This window comes from Poeciliopsis prolifica, unplaced genomic scaffold, assembly GCF_027474105.1.
Source record: "Poeciliopsis prolifica strain line A6 unplaced genomic scaffold, Auburn_PproV2 SCAFFOLD011, whole genome shotgun sequence".
Lineage (NCBI taxonomy): Eukaryota > Metazoa > Chordata > Actinopteri > Cyprinodontiformes > Poeciliidae > Poeciliopsis > Poeciliopsis prolifica.
Genome location: NW_026562386.1, coordinates 7,898,476 through 7,923,219, shown reverse-complemented (window position 1 = coordinate 7,923,219; position 24,744 = coordinate 7,898,476). Strand labels below are relative to the sequence as shown.

Genomic DNA, 24,744 nt, shown 5'->3' with positions numbered 1-24,744 from the left:
TTTTGTGGTTGCAGTTTTGGCCCAATGCCCTTTTGTGACAGGTTTGTTGTGGTTTCATTTTTCACTTTCTAATGACTTTAATTAACCTCTAGGCATTGTCCTTTATTGTAACATATTTTGTCACTTTAAATGTTTGTAGAGCAGACAAACAGTTAATGTGTGTGCATAATCTAGACGTTTCTGTTGTTATTATTATAACCTTCTTCATGATCATCCCAAACTGTTTAGGTTCAGACACAATACAACCTCGCTCTCATGCATTCATAACAATGTTAGTTGAATAATGATCTCTAATTATTACAAGTTGAAAGTCATTTGACTTCCATAAAGACTGTGAAACACTGAGATTTAAAACTGACTTGAATTGCTGGTAATCCACTGGTATAATTTTAGAAAATAACTTCTTTTTAATCATTTATGTAGCCTCAGAAAAATATTCCCTTTTTTGTCTTAAATCTTGAATGGCATACACATTTCATGACATTTTATTTGGAATAGATAAAAAAAATCATTAACACATTTTTGCATCTTTAAGTGATTGAATTCTATGTCCAGCCAGTTGTTTAAATTTGCCAATTTTTTTTGCCCCAGTAGAAAAAGTTTGGACACCACTGCATTATGGGAAACTTCTTTTTCCTTCATTTTAAGATTTTACATGATTATATCAATCACTGAAATAGTTTTTCCTCAGAAAAAGACAGAGCCCACAGAAAACGCAACCAGCTGGGTTTTTACCTGCAACGTTGGATTGTGGCTGACTGTAGCCATGAAAGGAGGGTGGGACAGCTAGCCTGGACGGAGATTTGGAGTTGTGTCCTGACCCAGAACCAGACCCTGAGGTGGAAGATCCTCCAGGGAGGGCTGGGAAGAGTGGCAGCACCCCCAGAGCTTTGCCCAGGAGCCTGGGTCCCATAGAGAGCACACGCACCTTAACTTCTCGATAGCAGTGGTTGATCATACGCAGGTGAACGTTCACCTTGGTCTTGATCTGGATAAGACACTTCACCATGATTTTACTCAAAAAAAGAACCTCGGTGCAACTCTTCTGGCCTTCCTTTAACCTTGTGTTTTCTTCTTATTGTGTCTGCTGATTTTATCCTCCTGCAGTCAGATTGCACCTCCGAGTATAGATGGAAAAGTGAGCAGTCTTCCTGTCTCTGGTCAGTTGGTCACACAAATTGCCCTACAAGCTGGCAGAGATAGACGAATCGTAGAGCGGTCAGATAGTGACAGACAAGGCCAAGGAATGCTCCCCACTTGTTCCACAGTCCACGTTCCCTCCTCCCTGCTGTCAGCTGGGACATAGACGGCATGACCCCTGACAGCAGGAGCTATTTTCAAGTTGTGATATTATTACCAGCTGAAATACCAGAGCAACAAAACACAGGGGGTTCATTGTAGGAATGTTTAGGTGATTGGTCACACCCTGCAGTCTCTGTCCATGACAAGAGGAAGGCTTGTTTTATTAAAGATTAAGCACTGCAAATAGACTTAGCTAAAAATTTATTAACCTGAACAAGCTGATCAACAAACAGAAAACTCTCAGTGGTAGCATTAACCAAAGGTTAATAGCCTGTTGGATGGGAGAGGGGGGCAGTAAGTGGCCTTTATAAAGTGACTGCAAGAGTTTCTCATGACAAAAACAATGCTTGAGGGACCAGGTTTATCAGTGCCATTTAGGGTGGTTATGTGTTTCAGGATGTATTCACAGAGAAAGAATACACAATATGTGTGTGGTTTAAAAGGTTGTGTCAAAAAGACCCTATGTTTGATATAGATGTGTATTACCAAAACATGTCAATCTAGAGAGTCTTGATCACAGAAGAACCCAAGAGGCCCACAGTAACTATGGAGGAGATGCATAAATTAACAGCTCAGGTGAGAGGCTCTGTCAACATTGCAATTATTAGGTGGATGAGTCCATAAATGGAAAAGCAGTGGGAGGAACCCCACTGCTAAAAGAAACCCAATCCTATTTAAAGGCTTATTACAAGTCTTGTGAAGGAAACACTGAATATGCAGAAGACGGTGCAATGAGAAGGATGCAATTTGGCCATCATGCATTACGCTGCTTGAGAAAACTAACACTTTGCATAACCCTGAACACACCATACCCATGGTGATGCTTGGTGGACACACCATCCTGTTGTGGTAATGCTTTTCTTCAGCAATAGCAGGGAAGCTGGAAAGTATGCTGAAGATAAGTCAAGCTATAAATGCATCCCAGTTTAACATGTCAAGCCCTCATCATACAGCCTCAGCTGCAACACAATGGGTTCAATCAAAGAATACCTATGTGGTTTCATTAAAAATCTGTGGCAAGACCTGAAAATTGCTGCGCACAGGTGATCTTCATCCAATGTGAGCTCAAACTGTTTTGTGAAGAATACTAGAGGCTATGAAAGGTAGTTACAAGTATTAATCAGGCAAACATGAAGTTGAAGATTTTGACACAGTAATCAATATAACTAAACTATCCCTGATCCATTTTATTCCCATGTTCAATCCTATTATTGCGAATCTGTCTGAAGTGTCACTAACCACTCTATTTCCCTTTTAATACTCTAAGTGGTGACTCCTTTTATTGGTTACCACTGCTACGTTTTCCCTCTAGCCTCATGCATGCATGTGTGTGTCTGCGTGTCTGCGTGTGTGTGTGTGTAATTACCTTCCATGATGGAGATGTGTACAGCTCTCCTTCGGGTTCGGGGCACGCTGGTCAGACGAGGACCGTGCGTGATAGATGGACAGCTCCTGCTGGGAACCATACCAGCCCTGAGGTCAAAAACAAGCAAACAAAACAATAAATACATACACATACATTTACAAAATTCCATTTACACAAACACAATTAAAGAAAATAAAAATGTGACCTGTGGATCTCAGGGGGGTCCCTCTTGATTCTGGCACTTTGTTCCATCACTTCTTTTGCAACCTTTCCACTACAAAACAAAGATTAAAATATCAGTTTGATATTCAAATGAGTGTCTCATAAGTTAATGTAAGTATGCTTTTTATGAGTACTACATTCATAAATACTTACCTGTATCTAAAGCGACTACCCTTGAAGAAGAGATTGCTACTGGACACAGTACGAACTTGACTTGACTTCTCCAACCTGTCAGCCAATGGAAAAAATTAATCGAATATATAGACCTTTGCAAAACTATCCACACCCATTCCCCAGTTTTTTCATATCCAGACAAAATATAATTTTTTTTCATATCTTGTCTGGTTGTAACCAGACCAATACAAAGTGCAACATAATTATGCTAGGGAGAGGGGATATCTGGTATTTCTCACAAATCGTATTGCAATGATCCAATAAGATGTGTGGTGCACTACCACCAATTGATCTGTCGATAAATTCTCTAAACTGAGGTGTTGATGTCTGCAGCTCCTCGTTGCCTGTTTTACTAGTTTAAGAGAATAAGCATGTTTGCAGCTAAACTTCTTTCCATACTTGTCTGGTGGGTTGAACAGTCCTAAGTGAGACGTTGAAAGTTTGAAATATTAGTTTGTAACCTAATCAACCTCTTCAATGTCTATCAAAAACATGTGTCCGTAAGGTATTACACTAAAGGTTTTTGAAAACAAGGGACTATTATACTTTACATTTCATAATCATGTCCTACTTTGTTTTGGATTGCATTATTTAATCTTTCTGAATAATCTTAAATATCTATATCTTGTCACTTACTTATAGAAGGCCTGGTTCTCCACTCCACACTTCCACAGATGCTTACAGGCTTCTGGTGTAGGTGCAAAGTATGTAAGTATAATCTTTCTGTCCTGTAGCAAAACAAAATTACAATATCTTCCTTCATATCTCTATTTTTAAAGGAAACACAAGTGAGAAGGGATGTTTTTAAAAAATCAAACTCATTTGACTTTCAGTGTTGAACAGATTGTGTAGATATATTTTCATGGAGAATTTTCATACCTCATTCTGAGTTGCATATATATGGAATGTCTTTGCTTCGAATTTAAGTTTAGTTACCTCCTCCCTGAGGTAGAGACAGAATAAATAAGGAAAAGAAAAGGGTAAGAAAATAGAGAATAACAAATTAAGAAGAGAAGCCAAAAGCTGAAATGTCAGAGAGAATAACAGTAACTGTTTAAAGCAACTTTGAATCACCATTTCAGAAAATGGATCCTCCTGTTCCCTTGTAGCACAGTGAATCCAAAAGGAGTGAAAGCAAGAAAAGCAGGATTCCCAGACACATCCTGAGGGAAAAGCAATCCGTGGTTTAGTTTACACAAGAAAACAGAGTGACTCACCCAGTATAAGAGTAAAGAGGAACAAAATTTTGACAAGGAAGCCTGAATAGTTTCATATTTCGTCTTTCGTCTGTAAAGATTACTTTGCATGGATGAGGGTCTACTCCATACGTCTCAAGAGTCTGGGCTTTTTGCAAGAAGTTGAGCTCTGATGTTTCAGGAGTCTGACCTCTGAGAAAAACAAACCACAAAAAAGGGGAAAAGCATGTATGAATGTAATCATGATACTTTTACTAGGACTGATCTTTATAGTAGGTACTAGACTATAACCAGCACAGCTGGCAACAAATCAAATAAACAACCCTAAATATACTAAAGCTATATATTTAAGTTCATATTAAGCTACATTTTTACTGAACAAGTCTGTTTAAGTGTTTACAGTAAAGTTTTTCTGATATTCTCCCTCATAGCCATTTTTTTTCTTTTTTGCACAAGTATGACAGTACAATTCAAATAAATACCCAGAAAGTACCTCATTTGTTAAGTTTAGTAATCATTCCTTTACTATTTTTTACATACTGCATGTATTTTACAACTTATTGTTTTTGATTTTTTGTGTGCCCATTTTGTGCATATTGACCGTCTCTATTTCATTGAAAGCTTTTGCAGATACTAGGCACAAGTAGAATCAACTTGGGTTTTTTTAAAAGTAAAAAAACAAACATTCAAATGTCATAGCTACTTCATATAATTGAGGGGAAAAAAATAAGGCTTAACCTGCTGCGTTGGAGGGTCATCCTTGATTTGAGTGTGCTTATTTTGCATCTTGGCAAAATAACACTGAGGAGATTGATGAGACTGTAGGCCATTTTTTCCCCCCCATTTTATGTATCGCTTTTGCTTGAATGGTCATCCGTATGTTTTTTTCCACAATTGTGCTTACAAAGGCAATCAAGGGAATATGATTTAGTAATGAAGGAAAACTACAACCATAAATGATCAATAGAGGGCAGTGGAGGATTAAATCCATACCCAGTATTTGTATTCATCCCCTGGGCTAAGCATACTGCATACAGTAGTATGAAAACAGGACAAAGCTTTGCAAAGCGTTGGACAGTTTAATGCCATCAGCAGGTGCAGAATGAAACTTATTCCAGAAATATGAACAAATTCAAAATGTTATTTTGGAATAAGGCAATGAGTCCTCAGGGAGTTATATTAAAACCGAGTCTCAGACTTTATACAAAAATCTGCCAGTACTTTCAACTTATAAGATTAGGAAATTTACAAATACAATACATTAAAATGAAACTGTAACATTTCTCAGAATACATTTCTTTGGGCTTTTAGAGCAATGGGAGGTTGTGTACTTTCAGTATGTTAATCTCAACCAGAATGTAATTACAGCAGCAAACATTAAAGTGAAGAAACAGTAAATGAGGAATTGATCAGGTGGAAGCTGTGAGCTAGGAGTCCCCATGTGATTTCTCTTTTGTGTTACAGAGAAGAGAAATGGGGGGCCCAGGTGCACAGAGATCTCGACTGGTGTCACCTTACATCAGCTCAGTCTTGTGAATCTCAGCAATTCGCCGCTCCAGTTTCTCCGAGTGCTTGGGGAAGAACTGGAACTTGGAACTATAGCCTTCAGGGTGTTTCCCAGGATCGTAATCACCAATTTCAGCTGAAGAAAATGAAAAAAGGTCATGATAAAAACTGTGAGCATTCAACTAATTTCTCTTATTTGATACACTTTCTGTAGGTACTATATTATATGTAACATTATCAATATTAGCTATGTGGTAACTATGTAACTATATCTTTTAAAATCTAACTTGTGTAATATCAGCCAGTTATCATTTCAACTGTGAAAAATAAAAACTGTCTCTCTTCTAAATGTTTCCCTTTTTCCAGTGCAACTGTTATGTTCACAGCTGTTTACAGCCAACTGAAATTTAGTGGCACCTTTTGGAAAAATGATGGTGATAATTTGACTTTATTTTTTTATTTTTAGCCAGCTTCAGTTATTAAAAGAGTGCTGAATCTCTACTGATAACCTATATCTACATCAGAAAGGACAGTGAAAGTTGATCCACATATCAACACAAAGATTGGAAAACACAGTTTAAATTTTTTATAAGATGTTGCAGGTTATAAAATATCACTTTGTAGCTGTCCTTTGAAACTGTGATACTGCACATACTGACTTAATATACTGAGGAGCTGTAACCCATAAGATTCAAAATTCAGACCTAAAATATATGATAAGTTAAGAAAAAACAACAAAAGACCCAATACAAATATATGTAGTATCCCACTGTTATGTTGATAGATTCGAAAATTGATAGATTCGAAATTACTTATTCACCTGGCATCAAATGTGAAATAATGCTGGATTTCTGCATTTCCCAGTGATATGGTGTGTTAAAAGATTCAGAAACAATCAAACATATTTTTAACAATACATAGAGCAGATTTAATGACCAAAACCAGTTATTTTGCTTTGTCTTTCCCATTTTTGCTCAGCTAAAATTCCTAGTAAATAATTATTAGCCTTTCCTACCTAAAATACGTGGGACTACTGGCTGATAACTTTAGCTGCATTGACGCATCTTGAGCTGCTATTTAGACACAATGAGAACATTGGAGTTGGAGAAAGGCTGAGGGATAAAATCCTGATAGGACAGTTAGTTAGTCAGTGACTATTTCTAAATGTATTCTGTCTGTCTGCATTGTAATAATGACTGTCTCCAGCTTCAGCAAAACCAGTCAGTTCTTTTTTTTTTTTTTGGTTGAGTGAATCTTGGGACTTTATTATCGTTTTTTCCAGAAGGATGTTTTTATGTAATTATAAATTTAAAAAATAATGTTTTTTTATGCAAGTTCACCATAAAACTAATTAACAGCAGAGGACATTCAACACATTTACATATATTCATTTTATATATGCATGGAACATGGGTGGAGAATTTAGCTCTCCATCAATCTAAGATCTTCAGGTTAAAAATAAACTTGCTTTTTGACAATTCTACCAATTTATCACACCTTGTAATATGTAGGCAGCGAGCAGAGCCGCATCTGATGTCTTGCAAAGTAGACGGCCGTGGTAGAGGTCCCGCTTAACCTGCAGGAAGACTAGATATCTGCGGGGCAAAATGAAAACACACGACTAGATTTAAATCATGACTAGATGCAAACTCTGCTGCAGACAATATACACTTATAACTTCAAATGAAAATATTCTTAGAGAGTTTCAAGATGGGAAATTGTGAGAAAAAACAAAAGTCTATTGTGTTTCCTTAACATTCAAGCAAAGCATATGTGTCAATGGTGATTTAAAATTAGGCTGGGTGATTATCTGCTTTTAGATTCTATCTGCAACATATTTTAATTTTTTCTTTTTCCTGGCAAAGTTTAATTTATTCACCTGAGCTTCATCATCTCTTAAGGCCAAAGCAATAAAAAGGGGAGCTGTGAAAATGTAACTGGAAAGATGCCAGTGTGCCCTGTGGGTTTTAAAAAATCTTTAATTCCTGAATATCTATGATGCAACTTGAGGTAATTATCTGCAACACACTAAGGTAATGTGTGTGTATCTCCCAAGGAGCTCACCTCAACACATACTTGACATGCCATGAAAGTTATAAATGTCAATATAAAACTGGCCATGGTTGGTATTGTAGATGTCTTCAAAAGCAAACAAAAACAGCTGTAAAATTCAAAGTGGCATTTATCAGCTTCATGATCCTACGTCGTTGAGAGCCTCCAGTCAGAACAGATGGGTGGAGAAAAAGAGGGGCTGTTGCCCTCGCCAGTCTTCTGCTCCATCAAGAAGAGCTCAACTGTGAGGGAGAGATTTTATTGCGTGGCAACCAGTCGAGGGATGTGCTTTTGCAGGAATCTGTGCACTCGGTATTGCTCTGGCTCACTCCTCGCAGCAGTTTGTTTAGCTGTCAGAGATGCCACATCGCTACACAATGTAAAGACTTAAATCCACTGCACACAGGCTCACTTTGCTGTTCCTAGGATATTCTTAGAATCTAATTTTATACATCTGTAATAAATGTGGGATTTTTTGCACTTTTAACTCACAAAATTACATCATAATGTAGTTAAAGCCTACAATTCCACCCTAGTGTCCAGAAACAGTCTGTATGCAAAACACCATGCATTATTTACTATTACTCTGCTGACATGCAGGGCTTTTTGATTCCTAAAGTGGGCAAAAAAAACAACAAATTACCATTCTGCTTATCCCAATGTTCTTGAACAGAGATCCTGACAGCAGTTAAAGCAGAAGCTTCAGATAGAGTGCTTTCTAACATAGGTAATAAAAGCAGGGCAATGTGTGGCAATGCTGACATATTTATAGAGTCTGCAGGTTTTTCTTTGTGACGGATTAACACAAGATAGTGAATAATTATCTAAGGAAAAACCATGACTTTCAGAATTTATTTCGTAATTAATTTCTTAGAAAAATAACATCAGCTATTTGAACATTCAAATACTTCAATCTAAATCACTTAAATTTTCTGTCCAGAGTTTCTTGTTAAACAGATTTGCAGTTTTTTTCTCCATGACTTGCGACAAACTAGAAACAGTTTGTTTTTTTTGTGGCTTTCTCCCAACAATGACTTTCTGCTCATCATTTCTTTAAGAGCACCAAATTTGTAAACTGCTCAACTAAAAGCTGTTGTTTCAGCCAATTTTCCCACCTGAGCTGTGAGCATCTTTGCTTGTGTATTGATTAAGGCTCTCCTTACCCAATCCATGTGTATAGATGGATGACCGAGTGTTGCATGTTTGTGCTTCACTATGATCTTTCCTTCATCAAATGATGGATTAAACATCATCTGATGAATGAATATTTTTGAACGAATATTTTTATAACCTAAACCTACTTTTAATTCAACATCGACTGATTCAGCTAAGCGAGCCACAAGGCCATATGTGGTCTTTGAAGATGTGTCTTGATCTTTAAGCGTTTTTCTCTACAGTCAGCATCAGTCAGGGTCTTAATTTGTATTGAAGATCTGCCTGTGTCTTCTGGGACCCCACTAGATCCTGCAGCTCTACACAGGCAACATTATTCCTGGTCTTCCACTTGACTTTCTTGTTCTAGCGTCTTCAGGATCTTTTAACTACTCTTAAATGACTGTCTTGATGTGCCCAAACTTAGCAGCAATGAAGAACTCTCAAAATTTCTGCTAAATTGAAAGACAGAAAGCTTTCTTTTAATTTAGCCATCAGGGAGTCCTGAGAGTGTGAATGTTGGACAGAATATAACTTCAAAGCCAGGTGTATGAGCACATTTTGACATTTTAAGACCAATGGTCTTAAAAATATGATGAGAAGCCTTTTGAAAGGAAATTAAATACAGCCAAGACAATAATTTGTCTTATAATTTCCTTAATTTTTTACATTTGTTACTACATACTGAATTTTCGAGCTTTTACTTTCAATCTGTTCATGAAACAAAAGAAATGTCAAATGTGATTACTTAAGATTCAAAAATTGCGATTTTGACGAGTACATTTTTTCTTGTTTCATGGTCAAATGTTTCCTCTAGGTAGACAAAAACCTTTGTAATTGATTTTGTGAATCGTTATTTATAAACATCACAGATGAACTAACCTCACTGACCCCTAATTGTTGCACAGCGAATCATGCCAGATCCTACCTGGTGATTTCCTCTCTCAGAGCAGCAGGGTCTGGTGGATAAAATTTCACACGCAAACACATGGTGAAAGGTGGCTGGGCTGAAAGAACAAGGAAAAAATAATCTACCATTACCTCAAAATGTGTTTTCTGTATGGATGAATTATAAATCATCACTCTCATCAGTCCTTATTCAGTTGTTCCTATGATGATATAAATAAAATGTGAGAATACAAACATGAATAATCTACTTACACTTCATTTGTTTGGCAATGGACTTTGTAAACTCCAACCAGTGCTGTAAAGATTGAGAAAGAAATAATAAGAACAGCTGAACTATTTAAACATAGAGTGAACACAGAGTCTTTAAATGCCTAACTTTCTTTCTTTACATTATATAGCTCAGCAATCGATTGTGATTTTTAAGCCAGCTAGAACCTACATCAAAATTACTTTTAGATCCCTGCATTCTGTTTCTGAAGACCTCCTAAAACACCGGTGTGTGTGCAGACAGCGGGTCATACAGAGAAAGCTTTCTAAAAAGTAGTTAGATGAGCCAGTCTTTTCACACTGCTGAGCCAGTAGGGTATTGCATCGTGGAGTTATTTTCAAAAAACAAACATGCTATACCTTGAGTAGCATTCTAGTGATTGCCTTTTTTTTTCTTTAAATCTTTGCCGACTGATGTTTAAACAGGCAAAGAGAAGCCTAAGAGCGCAAATAGTTCAAGCTCTTACGAGCTGTTCACATTTCAACAATAAACGGTTAACTGATAATCAGCAACCCTGCAATTTTACACAAGTCTGTTTATTTTTCTGGCTGATTTGTCTATCAGTCAAAGGATATGACCTTTGTCTGGCATCCAGAATTAACCTGCAGATCTGCCAACCTGCCCTGCATGTTTATGTGGTGGAAAAATTGTCATTAAGCCACTGGAAGCAAGCTGTTACAGTCATTTAAGTATTTATATTTACAAGGGACCATTTCTACACCCAAAACAGACACTATGTGGATAGTTCAGTACAGAACATTTTGAAGGAATTTTAAATCAGGGAATAAAACTAAAGATAAAAGAAAAAATACAAATTGAATTCTCATAAAAGTGTAATGACAACACACAGTTAAATAGAAATAATAACTGGGAAGAAAAAATAATTGACCATAAGTACACAACTTAGCCAAATGTTATGTCATTTGCATCAACACAAGCAAAATTATGCAAAAAATAACATAATAATAAAAACACACACACATAAAAATGACTCTTTATATCTTTCATAAAATAACTGTCAGAAATGACCAAGGTATGTCTTTTCACTCCATGTGTAGATGTGTGATTGAACTGACAATTAGGCTGAATCTGTCATCCACAAATTAAATAGCAATTTTTTGTCAATGCGTTGCAGTTTTTATTGAAGCTAAAGATTCTGTACCAACCTTTTTCACATTTAGCATCAACAGATGCTTGTAACTTCTAAAAGTAACTTGCATCTCTGCATTGAGACAGAAGCAAGTTTAGACCAAGCATAGAATGACACACAGCTAGAGGTCTGCACCAGCGTGCTGACATAGGAAATGAAACAGTTTCTTTTTTTATGTAAAAAAAAGCTACGTTTTTGAAATACAAGCAGCTCACTTCCAATTTGCACACAGACATAAGACTTTTTGATTGATAAGAAAGAGACTTTGCAAATGAAGATGCAGAGAGAAAAAATATTTGCTTGTTAGCAGGAGGTTTTTGAAAAATAATTTTCAGCCTTTCAATTGAAAAAAAAAATCACAAAAATGGAAAAGTACTTACTCTTTGTTTGTCTGGATCGACATATCTGATGCCAAAGTAATCTTTCTCCAGGAGGTTGAGGTGGTGGCAGATGAGGTCAAACAGGTACTGTCCTTTGGCATCTCGCTGAAAATAAACATTTGAAGAAATTCATAAACTGTGCTTACAAGAGTGTTTTCAAAGAAGCCAAGACTGACCAAATTTTTCGAAACTCTCTGAGTCATTATGTCAATTGTTCAAAGTCTTTTTAATCAAACACACACACATATAAAAATATTTTGGCTCTTGTTTTGGTAACACTGTTCTAAAACTACAGTCGACATGGTAATTATAGCAAACCCCCCAAAAATATTAAAATATTTATTCAGATTTTAACTATTCATATAATTCCAACTAACAGCTAATAGCACCTTGTTGTACTTGTGTTCCTCTAATAAGAGCAAAATGGTGACAAACATCATCTGACTGGCTCATCTTAGCCTCGTCTGCACTCATGCAATTTTACACAATTCAGAGAAAATTGAAAACGCTTCAAAAACACAAGTAAATTCATTTAAACTTTTTCTTTCATACCTCAATGTGATGTCTAATTATTTTGTTATTTATCTTGAATGCCTGAGAAAACTAAATGGCCACCAGAAAGTGCTTTAATATTTCACAGCCCTCAAGGGAGATATATAAGGGCTATCAAATATTCATATCAAGGCTGCAGCCATCTGCGAAGGCTCTAAGAAATTTCTGCTCCACTAAAGGACCTGCAAAACACTGAGATAAGGTGGAGGCAGGTGGATGAGAAGAGGAAGTGCTTGTCATGCAATAAATGCAGTACAGTTATCTGACGCTTGTGCTATCTGGTTATTCTTTGAGCTTAAAAGCTCAGTGGAAGCAGAAGCGGATAATAATGGTGTCATCCAATTAAAATAAAATCTGAAAGCAAAATATAAAATTTTTTCACTAATATTTATTTTCCCAGTTTGGACAAAAGCTCCTTTTTAAATCTGACCTCAGAAATAAAATGTTCCTTAATCGAAGGCTCTTTCTGTTTGAATTATGCTTTCAGACAGAAAATTCAGACCTTGAGTTTTTGACGTTCAGCCTCAGTGTATTTTGATTCTGCATGGGACAAAGATCCAAAGCACATCAGATTCTGAATGACTCAAAACAGAAAAAAAAAATGGTGATGTCATGATGTATGTTTGATGGTGGACCCAAATGCTAACTTACAAAAAACACAAGTAGCCAGAGTAGAACAAAAAAAACAACAACACCATAAATCCAATGAAAAAGCCACCAGGGAACATGTGAAAGAAAAAGAGAAAATAACATTGCATAAAAGGAGTAACCAGCAAAGAGTGTGAATAGAAAACGGGTTTAAATACTGTGAGGATGAAAGCTGGAACAAAAGGTGATGAGCTAACAAAATGCAGCCTGAAGAAAGAGAGAGAGAAATGGCACAGGGGGCGAAAGAGAGTACTGGGAAATGGATCTAACACTAATGAATAACTTGGCTTAAGAAACAATTAAACTAGGGTGAGAGACATGAAATAAAAATAACTAGAAACACTAAGGACTGAACAAAAATAACACAGAAACAAGACTGATTTGATCAAAGAATAAGACTAAGGAACACAGAATAAGCAAACCTCAGAAACAACTGAAAACAAACCAGGACATAACAGGTGCAGTCTTGCACAGACGTGGATTTAAATCTGTTTGAGCTTATATGGAATGACCTTAAGCAGCTCATCAATGCTAAAAAACCTTCTGGCGTGGCTAAATTAACAAATTTTGAGTGAAATATATTTGTAAATGGAGCTTTGACTAGATGAGGCAGGGACTAAATGTGATTTTTAAATAATTTTTTAACAGTTTTAATATTTTCTCTTTCCCTATTTTAGTTTGGTATTAGCTCTTGCCTCATGAGTGCACAGTGTTTTCTTTATTTTATTTTATTTTTTTACAAAGTTGATACGTCTTCAGTTTCAGCAAAGGTAAAGGACATTCAGTAATGTCCCGTTTTGTCCTTTGAAAGAGACAGTGTGTTCTCATAAGTGAAACTGCACAGTCAGAAAAACTGGAAACTGATATGTGAGAAAGAGAAAATTAAAAAGATGGGTGAGAAAAACAGCAGTGTAGAACTATTGTGAAACACTGATCGCTATGCTCCATTGCAGAATGGCACAAAACCACATTTAGAAATACTTTTTACTGATGATGCGTCTAATAATGAATAATTAAAAATGGCGATAAAATCTGGTTTTACTTCAAGTCAGATCTCAACAGAAATTCTTCTGATGACAAACTTTAAAATTGTCAGGATAGTTGAGACATGAGCTGCTCCCCCATCATGCTGTCAACATCAAATCACAGTTATTCGCAGGAGTCTCCCCATCAAGAGGTAACACTCTTATAAGGCAAACGCAGTCATATTCAATAAATTAGAATATTAATTAAAAGTTAATTTAATAAGTGAAACATGTTATGTTATATATCTGAGCCTCTTGGTGGCTTGAGGCACAGATCCTCCTAAACAAATAAACCACCTTCTCCATGTAGAGCTCTGCTTCAAACTCCACTTTTTCAGTTATTCAACTCTGTTTTCTTTTCTGTTTTTTATTTATTTTTTTTCTGGACGCTTATAAATTACATTCATAAATAGTAACTCCAGGACATGCTGGAATCTGTCACACTGGTTGAAATATGCGTAATCCGTTCTTGTTGAGTTATGCCTCCCTCTGAAACTGTTTTGGTTTACTCTGCAGTCATTTTGCCTCTAATGTTCGCTTCCTTCCAGTCAGTCTACAGCCTGTCTCTCTAAGAACATCATAATATCCTCTTTGGCACTGAATTTGCAATTTACATGACATTCTTGTACAATGCTATGAAAACAGATAACAGTTCTGGTGCACTGCAGCTATAGGGAGCGTTTTTAATGACCTTTGCAACCTTAGTCCTGCTTATGGATTTGTCTACCATTGGTGTCCAGATAAAGACCATTCCTGAAGTGCCCCTTGTACTATCCAAAAAAAAAAAAAAACTTTGGTAGTTCTTTACAAGAGAAGCATTATTTTACAGATCCTTCATATTTGTAAAAGCCTGCTTGTCAAACATAAGTTTGATTTGAACAATCTGTCATCTTTACGTTTACCATTATATTGCTATTTTATGATTAGTTCATTTTCATTTCTCCAAATTAGTCAGGACACAATTAAAACCTACATCAAGCACACAGAGTAGATAAAAGCTTGTTGTAGCTATGGCAGTGTGGGGGCATACGCGGTATTATCCATAGTAAAGCAAACCTTGAGAAATAAATATTGAAAAATGTGTTAACAAATGAATACATATACAACTGCTTATGAATGAAATGAAACAAACATCATAAATACAGCACAAAAAGTCTAGTTATCATACACTCATAAATATATTAGTAAAGTAAATACTAACTGAATCTGGACACAGATGGAGTCACAATGTCTTTAAGTCTTCTAGGTTAATTTGCAGAAAATGCATCTGATCACAATTGAGGTTATTTCACTAGACCAGCTACAGAGCACATGCATCAAAGTATCATTCTCACCAGTACACCTCCAGCATGCCATTGCGTTATTTATTACAAATCTGGGTAAATCAAAAGTTTGACATCCTACATGGTGCAATTCATCACGTGACATTTGGCCCCATGACTTTGCTGTACATCCTCTATATATCTCTGCATAACACTGATGTATGGGCTGCAGTTCAACCACCAGAACCCCGTCTGAACTGATCATGCTTCGTTTTGCCAAGCTGTGCACTGACCAGACTGTTCCCAGGATGCAGTGGGTTGACCCTCCAACTCCTCCGTCAGTGTGTCTATATGTCACTGTCACGACATCCACCCTGACTCACCAGGACAGACCTGCTGACCAGTCAGGCAGCAGAAATAGACACGCACACGCTGCATTCTCTCACTGACTCTCTATGATACACACATAAAGTAGCTTAGATTCCTTTTTTTTTGTCTCAAAGGTCAGTGGTACACCTGTGAAACTGTCACATGAAGAACCTTGTCTCCTGTTTTCTCTTTCTGTTTTGCTTCACAAGCATCCCATATTACTCAGTGTTACACAAATTAATGTGTGTGTCTGTACTTTCTGGGGCAAGTGAGGATGAGAATTATTAATGACCCACATCCATATTGGTAGTTCTGAAACAACAACAAAGATCCAGGGGGGTTATTCTTTGTTTAGCACTTTTAGACATAGAGGTATGAAAAGCATTCGGAAAATCCATTCATAAAGAATAATAAACTTGTGATCACAGATTTCCTCTCACATAAACACTACGTTAAATTATTTGCTAAGTCACAGTTACTTTTTGCGATTGAGCAGCACTTATGTCAGATTTGAAAAAAAAAGACTTAAGTACAAGCTTCAGATTTCGGCTCTGCATTTCAATCAACCTTTGTACTAACCTTCTTGCTCTTAGTAATTTAACCAAAAAGCGAAGGATACTTTGGTGCAGTTTGTAACAAAAGGAATGAATCACATTTTCTATCTTGACTTAATAGCAGTAGGACAAAGCAGCAAGGCGCCCTGCCGCTTGGTGTCTTGCATACTAATGAGGCACAGTGAACATCAGTGAGCTGACCAGGCACCACTGGGACACAAAGGCAGGATCAGAGGCAGAAACACTATTGATCTGTGGATAAGTGTTCTTCAACATCCTTATGAACTTTAATCTTAGATCCGAGCTGCAATATACCAGTGGTTACAAGGAGGAAAACTAAATGCTGCCACTTAAAGCAAAGCTTTGTTATTTTAGAGTAGATAAACTATAGATCTTCAGTGTGATTTGCTGTCAAGACTACAAAAAGTCTTGAGTTAATGCAATGTTTCGGTGTAAATTACTTCTTGAACTGTTTTCTCCCTTTTGGGTTTTATTGTTTTTTGGAAATGATTAGTTCTGTGCTGTTTTTGGATATAAATCCAATTTTTTGCCAAAGGATAATAAAAATCCTTTGGCATTAAAACAAATGTCTCCTTTCAAACATTTACATGAAACAAAATGTGTAGCTGGACTTGATGCACCATGAGGCCTAACACTGGCAGAACATTATTAATACTGCAAAGTTCTTAAGGTCTACTGGTTTTGGTCTTTAAAACATAAATGCTGAGGTAAGTTTTAATCAGCAAAAGTACAATAGATTGTATAGACTTGGGTATTTAAGTCAGTAAAATATTTATATGCTGCAAGGCAAAGCTTCAGTAAAACATAATAATGTTCTCACTCATTTTATTCACTATTTTCTTTATTCTGATAAGGATTTCTTCAGGATTATCCAAATAATTAGCAAAAATTAAGAAAGATAAAATCAAGTAATCCAATAAAGTAATAAATTTTTTTTTAATATATTAAATTTTTGCAATTAAAATGAAAAACACAAAGAACAAAATTCAACTTTACAACCTATTCCTCTCTACTGGTACATATTAAAGGCGACTGAAAGTCCATCTTTTGGAAGATATATTGTGCTTTGAATTAAAGCGACCAATTGTTATAAGTCTAACACTTGGTGGAGCACAGGTAACCGGCTGGTACTGGATATGAGCTTGAACCTCGAAGGCCCTCGGCAGTACTTGACTCTGATTACTAAATCCTGGCTTACAGCTGATGTGCATTATTGTCTGAGCCAGCTGGCTTGATAATAAAGCCTACAAACTGCAATCAATTTGTAATTAATAACAATATAAAGTCCAGATTTGTACAGTGAAAAGAGCTAATTGCTTCAGATATCCATTGCAAAAGTTTTCCACTGTTGAAAGATGTAAATCAACAAACCACACAGAAAATGACAAGAGCTGCAAAACTTGACTAAAATGTAGAAGATGCCTCCTGTTGAATGTAGTTGAACTGTGGCGAAAGGGATGAATGGCGAAAAGGAAGCCAGGTTTGTAAAAGAACCAACATCAATTTTCCGCCTAAAATTGTTCTGTGCACATCTGTTCAGTACAAATGTTCCTTGTAAAATAAAAGTAGTAGTACTGACATTAGTGAGCGTGCGAGGGGCAGCAGCGATATTAGCCACATTGGCTCAGGGGTTAATGAGATTATTGTAGGCCTGTCAGAGGGAGAGGAATGTATTAAACAAGCGCAGCCCCATAAGTGCTTCATGGAAGCAGGCGTAGTGTTTCATCATGGCTGCAATAAAAGTGATAAACGGCGAGATGGAAATAACCCAGACCTCGGCCAAATGATCACTGTGGTCCTTAGCGTAGCGGCAGCACGCCACGCTTTCTCAGGCTTGCCAGGCTTTGCGTTGGATAAATTATTGAGAGGGTTTCCATATCAGCTTGGGAAACACCACATCAATAAATGATGGTGTCATTTTAAGCTAGAGAATGGAAATTGCAACAACTGAGCAAATGCTACAGGTAGCAACTCATAACACGTTTGTTTAATTATGTTTTGTTTTTATTTAGTTTTGTGATTGCACGTCACGCAGCTTTAAGCATCTGTCTTCCATGTAATTTAGTGGAAAAAATATGTTGGTGGGCTTAACATTGAGTTGGTGGGATATCTCACTGCTCCACTGGATGATCTCTACGCTGATTTTTTGTTGCCTAAAGGCTGATTGCAGAAAATCCTGTAAACGGTTTACTATAATCTCATGATATGGTAATGTGTCTTTGTCACATTCTGGATACACAAATCGAAAGAGTGAAACATTGATGTTTCTCTCAATGTGTTGCATTTTTGGATAATTAAGTGTATTTGCTAAACAGACTTACCATGGAAGCACGGGAAGCAATAAAACAAATATATGGTAATTTATGTGGAGCAAAAATAATTCTTCATAAAATTTAAGATAGAGAAGCAGTTTGAAGGTAATAAAACTGTCTGTGCACAGAAAACATGCTCTTTTGTTCAGCGTTATAGAACAAATAAACTGAACATCATAATGTGGTAATTAACTATTTTTAGAATAACATCGATTATCCAAACAGATTATGATGAATTTATCTCATAACCCATGAGTGAACCCAAGGTGCATTTATATATGAGCATTTTCTTCAGCATCTTCTTCCAAATGCATAAAATTATTTCTTAAGCTATGCACAAAAATTTATCAAATTCACAGAAAAAGTCATTTTGAGAAAAAAGAGGGATGTTCTAATACTGAATAATCACATTGGTTCCGTATTGAAAAAATGTGAAATTAATAAGATTGAAAATCCTTGAAAAACTTTGCATCTGGTCCCTTTTTATGGTTTATGGTCAGAAGTTACATTTATAACATCCATATACTCAAGTATTCTTGAGTATATGGATGGGATTATTCTTACAATCTGTGTTTAGTTACTGCAGTGAGATACGTTAGAAGCAGAACTATGAATGAGTCACAGCAAAACACTTAGTAAACATATTAAAGTCTCCAGCTCTTCATCCAATAGTGCTGCATGAAAACAGAAGGAGCTGAAACTGATCTATTTGTTGAGTGAGCTAAACTTCCAGAGGTTGATGAATGTGCTTAATGATTCAATCATTTTCAGTTATTGAATCTTCTTCTTGTTTTTTGATGAGTGATTTGCCGTGCTGGTAAAATGCAGTTGTAACTTCTGAGGCTAACAAGTTTTCATGCATATGCAAAAAATAAAAAATAAAAAAAAATAAATGGAATAGTATTTCTTTATTGATTTTCTTCAATGAATATAAGTCTTGTTTTTTCTGCTAAAGGAGGTGTCTCCCCCACACTGTTTGTTACTGACAAAAAACCAATTTGGAAAGGTTTTAAAAAGAACAAACTGAAAACTACATTCTGCTGGTTAATGTCTAATGATAAATTACTTCTGTCTCTAGATTTAAATTGTGTGACACCCAAACCCAGCGTGTAAATCATTCCCACAAACAGCATTGAGCTCGTACTTTATTTGTGTGTCCAACCACTACTTACTGTCTTGCTCTAAGCTGATACACCATTCTCACATTGCAAAAAGAAGTACATTTTTGGATTGATTTAATATTTTCCACTGACTATGGCTGATTTTAAATTATCATCACAACATGTGAATGACGTTTTAAGAAAGTTGTCTCATTCATGGAAATAACCCAGCTTCTAATACTGTCCAGGGGTGTTTATGCATGCCTAAAACTATGTTGTTTTAACTTCAAAGCAAAACCAGCTTTGCAGACAAAAGCATAGTTTTATTGGGGATGACATTGTTTTGACTAAATGCAACACACTTCCTTTACTGTCTTTATCACTCTCCTCATAAAACATACATTTGCTGCAAGACAGAAAGAAAGTGATCCTTTTAAGTGCATTTTTGTAGTCAGTAGGCCGTCATTTTGCTACCCTTAAGGTGGCCCAGGGGATTCAGCAATGTTGGGATTATTCTTACAATCTGTGTTTAGTTCTGTCAATCCTCCCTCATTCATGTAGAGTTCCATGCTTTAGGGGTTTCCAGTTTCCTCTGCAGCTGCCTGTCCCAAGATCAGGCAAAATATCTTTGGGACTCACTTTGCAGGCACTAAAATACTATTAGATTTGTTAAATTATATTATTGGACATTTGTAATTGATCAAATAAAATTAAAATAAAATTTTATTTAGTACATTTCAGCAATAAAGCAGTTTGAAGATTATACAGTTGGAACTGCAATAAATTTGGAGTTTGCTAAAAAAAAAAAAAAAAAATTATTTTATGAAGTTGTCTGTTATGTGTACATAAAATATTTATAAACCCTAAAGATGTATAAACCCTAAATTACTAAAATTATATAAGTGTTTGAAAAGTTATTGCTGATTTAGGAGTTTTGCACATAAATATAATGCAGTCCATAAATAATTTAAAAAAGTGCTCCTCTTATCCAACTAAAGAAAACAACGCTGTCTTATGAGAAAAAAAAACAACTTAAATATTATTTGTCTCACATCATATCTAAGCTGAGACTTATTTCACACACTTTCATTCATTTAATAAGGTTTTCTAGTTCAGACAGGTCAAACATAGTCGCTGTGTAAAAGAAATTTCTGATTAAACTTTAGTTCATAGTTCTGTGTTGCATTACAAGCTTAAGATGAAGCACAACAAGAACAAAGACTTATTCTCATTTAAACTTATTATGCAGATTGCTAAATTCTGTCAACTCTTGTGCAAAACAGTAAAGACTGCCTTAGTTGGGTAATTTTGAATTTGTTGGAATATCAGCAAAAACAAGCTAATTTTTCATCTTGAAACTTGTTCTTTCAGAAATTATCCATGTTTATCTGTAATCTACAAGACAGGGTAAGAATATAGATAGACTGGTAAACTGAGAGTTTTACTTGTGGGCTCAGCTCGTTTTTCGCCACAGCTGACTGGAGCAGTGGATCACTGCAGAAGAAGAACCACTCTAAAAATTAAATGTGAAAAAGACAAAAAATAAGGTGCAATATCACACACAAAAATATTTTTCACAAAAAAGGGAAACATATTGTTGTTAAGCACAAAACATTATAAGGATATTTATTTGGGTTGAGGATTTGCTTGTGCTTTAGTCCATCAGAGCCTCTTGCTCAGTTCAGGTAAAATTTTAGGGGTCTACAATTTATCTTGTTCAGATCGTTCCAGAACCTTTTAAATGACTATCTTGCTGCATCTAATCTATGCAGTGATGTGAAATGACATGAAAGCCTGATTTCTCCACTGATTATGACTTTTTGAGGCTAATGTTTGAACGTTTTGATCTAATAGCCAGTTTGAGTTCAATGAGTTTTCAGTAAATCGTCTCTTCAAAACACAGAGTTCCTTTAGAAATCCACCTGTTTAGAGTTGTCTTTGATTATTAATAACTGGAACATTAACCAATACATTTGATGGACTGTTTTTGGTGGTTTTGATGCTGGCATTTGACAAAATGTAACATTTGATACTGTTTTATGTTTTTAGTCACGTAAAGCACTTTGAACTGCCATGTAGTTGAAATGTCCTCTGCAAATAAACTTGACTTTCACCAAAACAAAAGTTTTGGCACTTTGTAGCTCTATTTAGAAACTATTTATGATCCAGCAGCCCAAATTCAGTTTGTGTCTCTTTCCCCCAGTGTTATGATTTTGATCAGGAGTGTTTCCTTTCAAAAGTGATACCACTTTCTCAGATATTTGAAGTGACCGAGGAGCCACCAGAAGTCAGAACTTGTTTCATCTGATCGGATGTGTCGACTGTTTGGATGTCTGGTTTATTTCTATCAAACAGAGAATATCGTGTGTGACACTTGTTAAGTAACAGCTGTGTGAAACCACAAACTTCTGAGAGTAATTTACAGTGACAGAAAAGCTCTTTGTGGAGATACATTTATTTCAGAGTAATTGTATTGCTAAAATTTTGTTTGCAAATATATAATTCAGTAATCTAACAAGGAATGCACAGTTTTCGATTTGCTCTCCACAGCAGATGATTTAAGAGTTTATTTTTTTCAAAGTGGCAGGAGTTAAACGTTTGACTAACTAGAGTAAATACCCAGGGGTCACTTTTCCCAACAATTATGATGCTTTTTCAACCCTATATTTAAGAGGATAGGGAGCATGCAAATATACAGACGTTATTACTTGGATGACTGAGCACCTGACTCAGTGGGAAAATCTAAATTATGAGCTGCACAGCATGAGATGGTTCTGCACCTAATGGATACATCACTATAACTACTAAACATAAAGCATTCTGGATATAAACGAGATGAGACATCAGCATATAGCTTTATATTTAGCAATTTCACTCGTACATCTCCCTGAGAAGACCTTGACTGCTCTGAACAACACACACGCTGGCAGGGCTGTAAGAGAACGCCTGTGCATTGACACCATGTTTGTTCTATAGAGAGAGAACAGAGCTGATACTGTTGCCCTGACCGAGCAGTCAGCAGGTCAAACGTGTTACTGATCATTGCCATGATAGAAGGAGGCGCCCTGAATCTGCTGCGCCTGCATCCGCACAAGGATTCAAGATGACAACGAGTGTTTCGGAGCTCACATGCAGCACAAACTTGGGATCAGCTATCCTAAAAGCCATACACTGATATACAGGTAAGAAAATTGATGTGAATGTGCTGTGGCTACACTTTTCTTATCAAGATGGTAAAAAGGCACAGTGAAGCATCGGTGACGCATCGGTAAAGCATCAGTGAAGCCTCAGTGCATCTTCTCCACAAAAGGCTTTTTCATTATCTTTTCTCACAGCATCTGAAAACACCAACAGCACACTTGTGTTTTGAATGAATTGGTTTATTTCCTTTGGGGACAATACGACCACCAGTGTGCAGCTCTAACACATGCAGGCAGAGCGATTTTGTGAGTGTAAAAGTGAGCAAGAGCAGCAGGAAAACAGCTGCCTTCTGTACTGATTTGTTGATATGGTCAGCTGAACGTCTTTCTATAACAACCACCAGATACTGGAAAACTAAGCTAACTCTCATGCAATCATATTTAACAGGAGAACTCATCATAACATTCAGTATGTGGCTCCTTGATAGAGGTGGACTTGATAGACATTTTACTATGCAATAGAAACCAATGACTGTTTTTCTGTTTAGTCACACATGTAATCGTCTATCTTTTATTGTGATATACCAGCTAATATAATAATTAGTTAGCTGCTACTTCTTTTACTTTTTTGATGTATCGGTTAAATGTTGTGTCATCTTCAATTGTTTTCAACTTTTATGTAATTTGAAATAAATAAAAAAAAAAACACACTCCCAATGCAAAGTAGAAATAGTATATTTTCATAGTAGAAATCTTCTTGAGGAACAATCCTGACTGAGTTGTATTGATTCTTTCAGCAGCTCAGAAGCTGATCTTTACCACGGCCTCCCTTCCCAGGATGCAATAATTGGTTTGACACGTTTTGACAGCCCACACGCTTAGCGCTCCATTCAAGCACTTGGTAAATAACTACATCATGAAGACAATATTTTTTTTGAACAGTTATATTTACATAAAAAAAGAACAATCTTTTTCAAGAGCTTCAAAAAAAAAAAGACCACAATTCCTTAAAGCCAGAATCCAAAGTTTTGTTAATCTGTTTAAAGTAATTTGTAGCCAAATGTTAATACAGTGCTTTTCACACAAAGTCCAAAGGAGAACAACTAACATTTGTGTGAGACTGAGTTAACATTAAGACACTTTTCTGACTACTATGATCTCACTACTTGAATAACTATTCCCAGTGCTTGGCTATTTCTTCACCTACAGTGAAAGTTATTTTAATGAGCTTTTGGATCTTGCTCAGTGTTATGCTTGGCTGATCTTATGTCTGAATGGTTGTAAAGTTTTCCATACGCTTTGAAACTTTTTTTATGTTTCTGTACTCATTAGAACTTCTTAGACAGTTTGACAGACGTACTGCTGCAATATTCTGAACAACACTGCAGAAAACAGGCAAAATTCATTCTGACAAAACTCTAAATCTTAATTCCACGAGCAAAACTACAAGTTACAATGTTGGAGGAGCTATACGATGTGAGACTAAATGAAATAAATAGTTACCAAAACCAAATCAAAGGTTAATTGACCCTCTTTCTGACTCAGTTACGAAAAACCTGATTAGTTGTATAAAAAATATATTCACATATATTGAGTTTGATTTTATTTAGTAGGTAGACTATTTGGACACAAGAGGGCAGTGTGGTGCCAGAGGCAATAGGGGGTGGTTACCTGGCCAGGTAGGGAGGGGTTTGATTAGTGTCAGTCATGCAGCTGTTTCTTGCTCAATGTTTGGCAACCACAAAAATGTTTTTGGTATGTATGTTTTACTTACGTTTGTAAATTAGCAACAGAAATGTTAATTATTTTTGCTTTACATCATTTTTTTCTTCTTGTACATGATTGTGTGCATAAATATTTGTTTCAATAAGATTAATTTAAAAATATGCATAGCATATTAAGTTAATGTGAGCATTTAATAAATTTCATCAAGGATAAGATTGTTGAAGCAAAGACTTGCATTCAGTTCATGTAACTTTGCTTGTTCTTTAAAGGTTATCAACCCATGACTCACCAAGCAACCAGAGAAAATTAAAATAAACAGTCAAGGAGAAAATAATTCAGCAAAACCTGAGTTTCCATGT

The 24,744-nt window shown here is 36.1% G+C and overlaps 1 protein-coding gene across 1 annotated transcript in view; it reads right to left on the bottom strand.

Annotated features, from left to right (window-relative positions):
* Positions 1-24,744, bottom strand: part of LOC129364180 (FERM domain-containing protein 5-like) — a 53,572-nt gene that overhangs the window by 6,080 nt on the left and 22,748 nt on the right. The window contains exons 2-13 of the mRNA XM_055036661.1: positions 11,678-11,782; positions 10,132-10,174; positions 9,899-9,977; positions 7,264-7,361; positions 5,779-5,902; positions 4,365-4,452; positions 4,139-4,227; positions 3,944-4,007; positions 3,701-3,792; positions 3,044-3,118; positions 2,874-2,942; positions 2,669-2,775 (exon numbers count right to left, since the gene is read on the bottom strand). Of these exons, the coding sequence (XP_054892636.1) occupies positions 2,669-2,775; positions 2,874-2,942; positions 3,044-3,118; positions 3,701-3,792; positions 3,944-4,007; positions 4,139-4,227; positions 4,365-4,452; positions 5,779-5,902; positions 7,264-7,361; positions 9,899-9,977; positions 10,132-10,174; positions 11,678-11,782 (1,033 nt within the window). The remainder of the gene's footprint in view (positions 1-2,668; positions 2,776-2,873; positions 2,943-3,043; positions 3,119-3,700; positions 3,793-3,943; positions 4,008-4,138; positions 4,228-4,364; positions 4,453-5,778; positions 5,903-7,263; positions 7,362-9,898; positions 9,978-10,131; positions 10,175-11,677; positions 11,783-24,744) is intronic.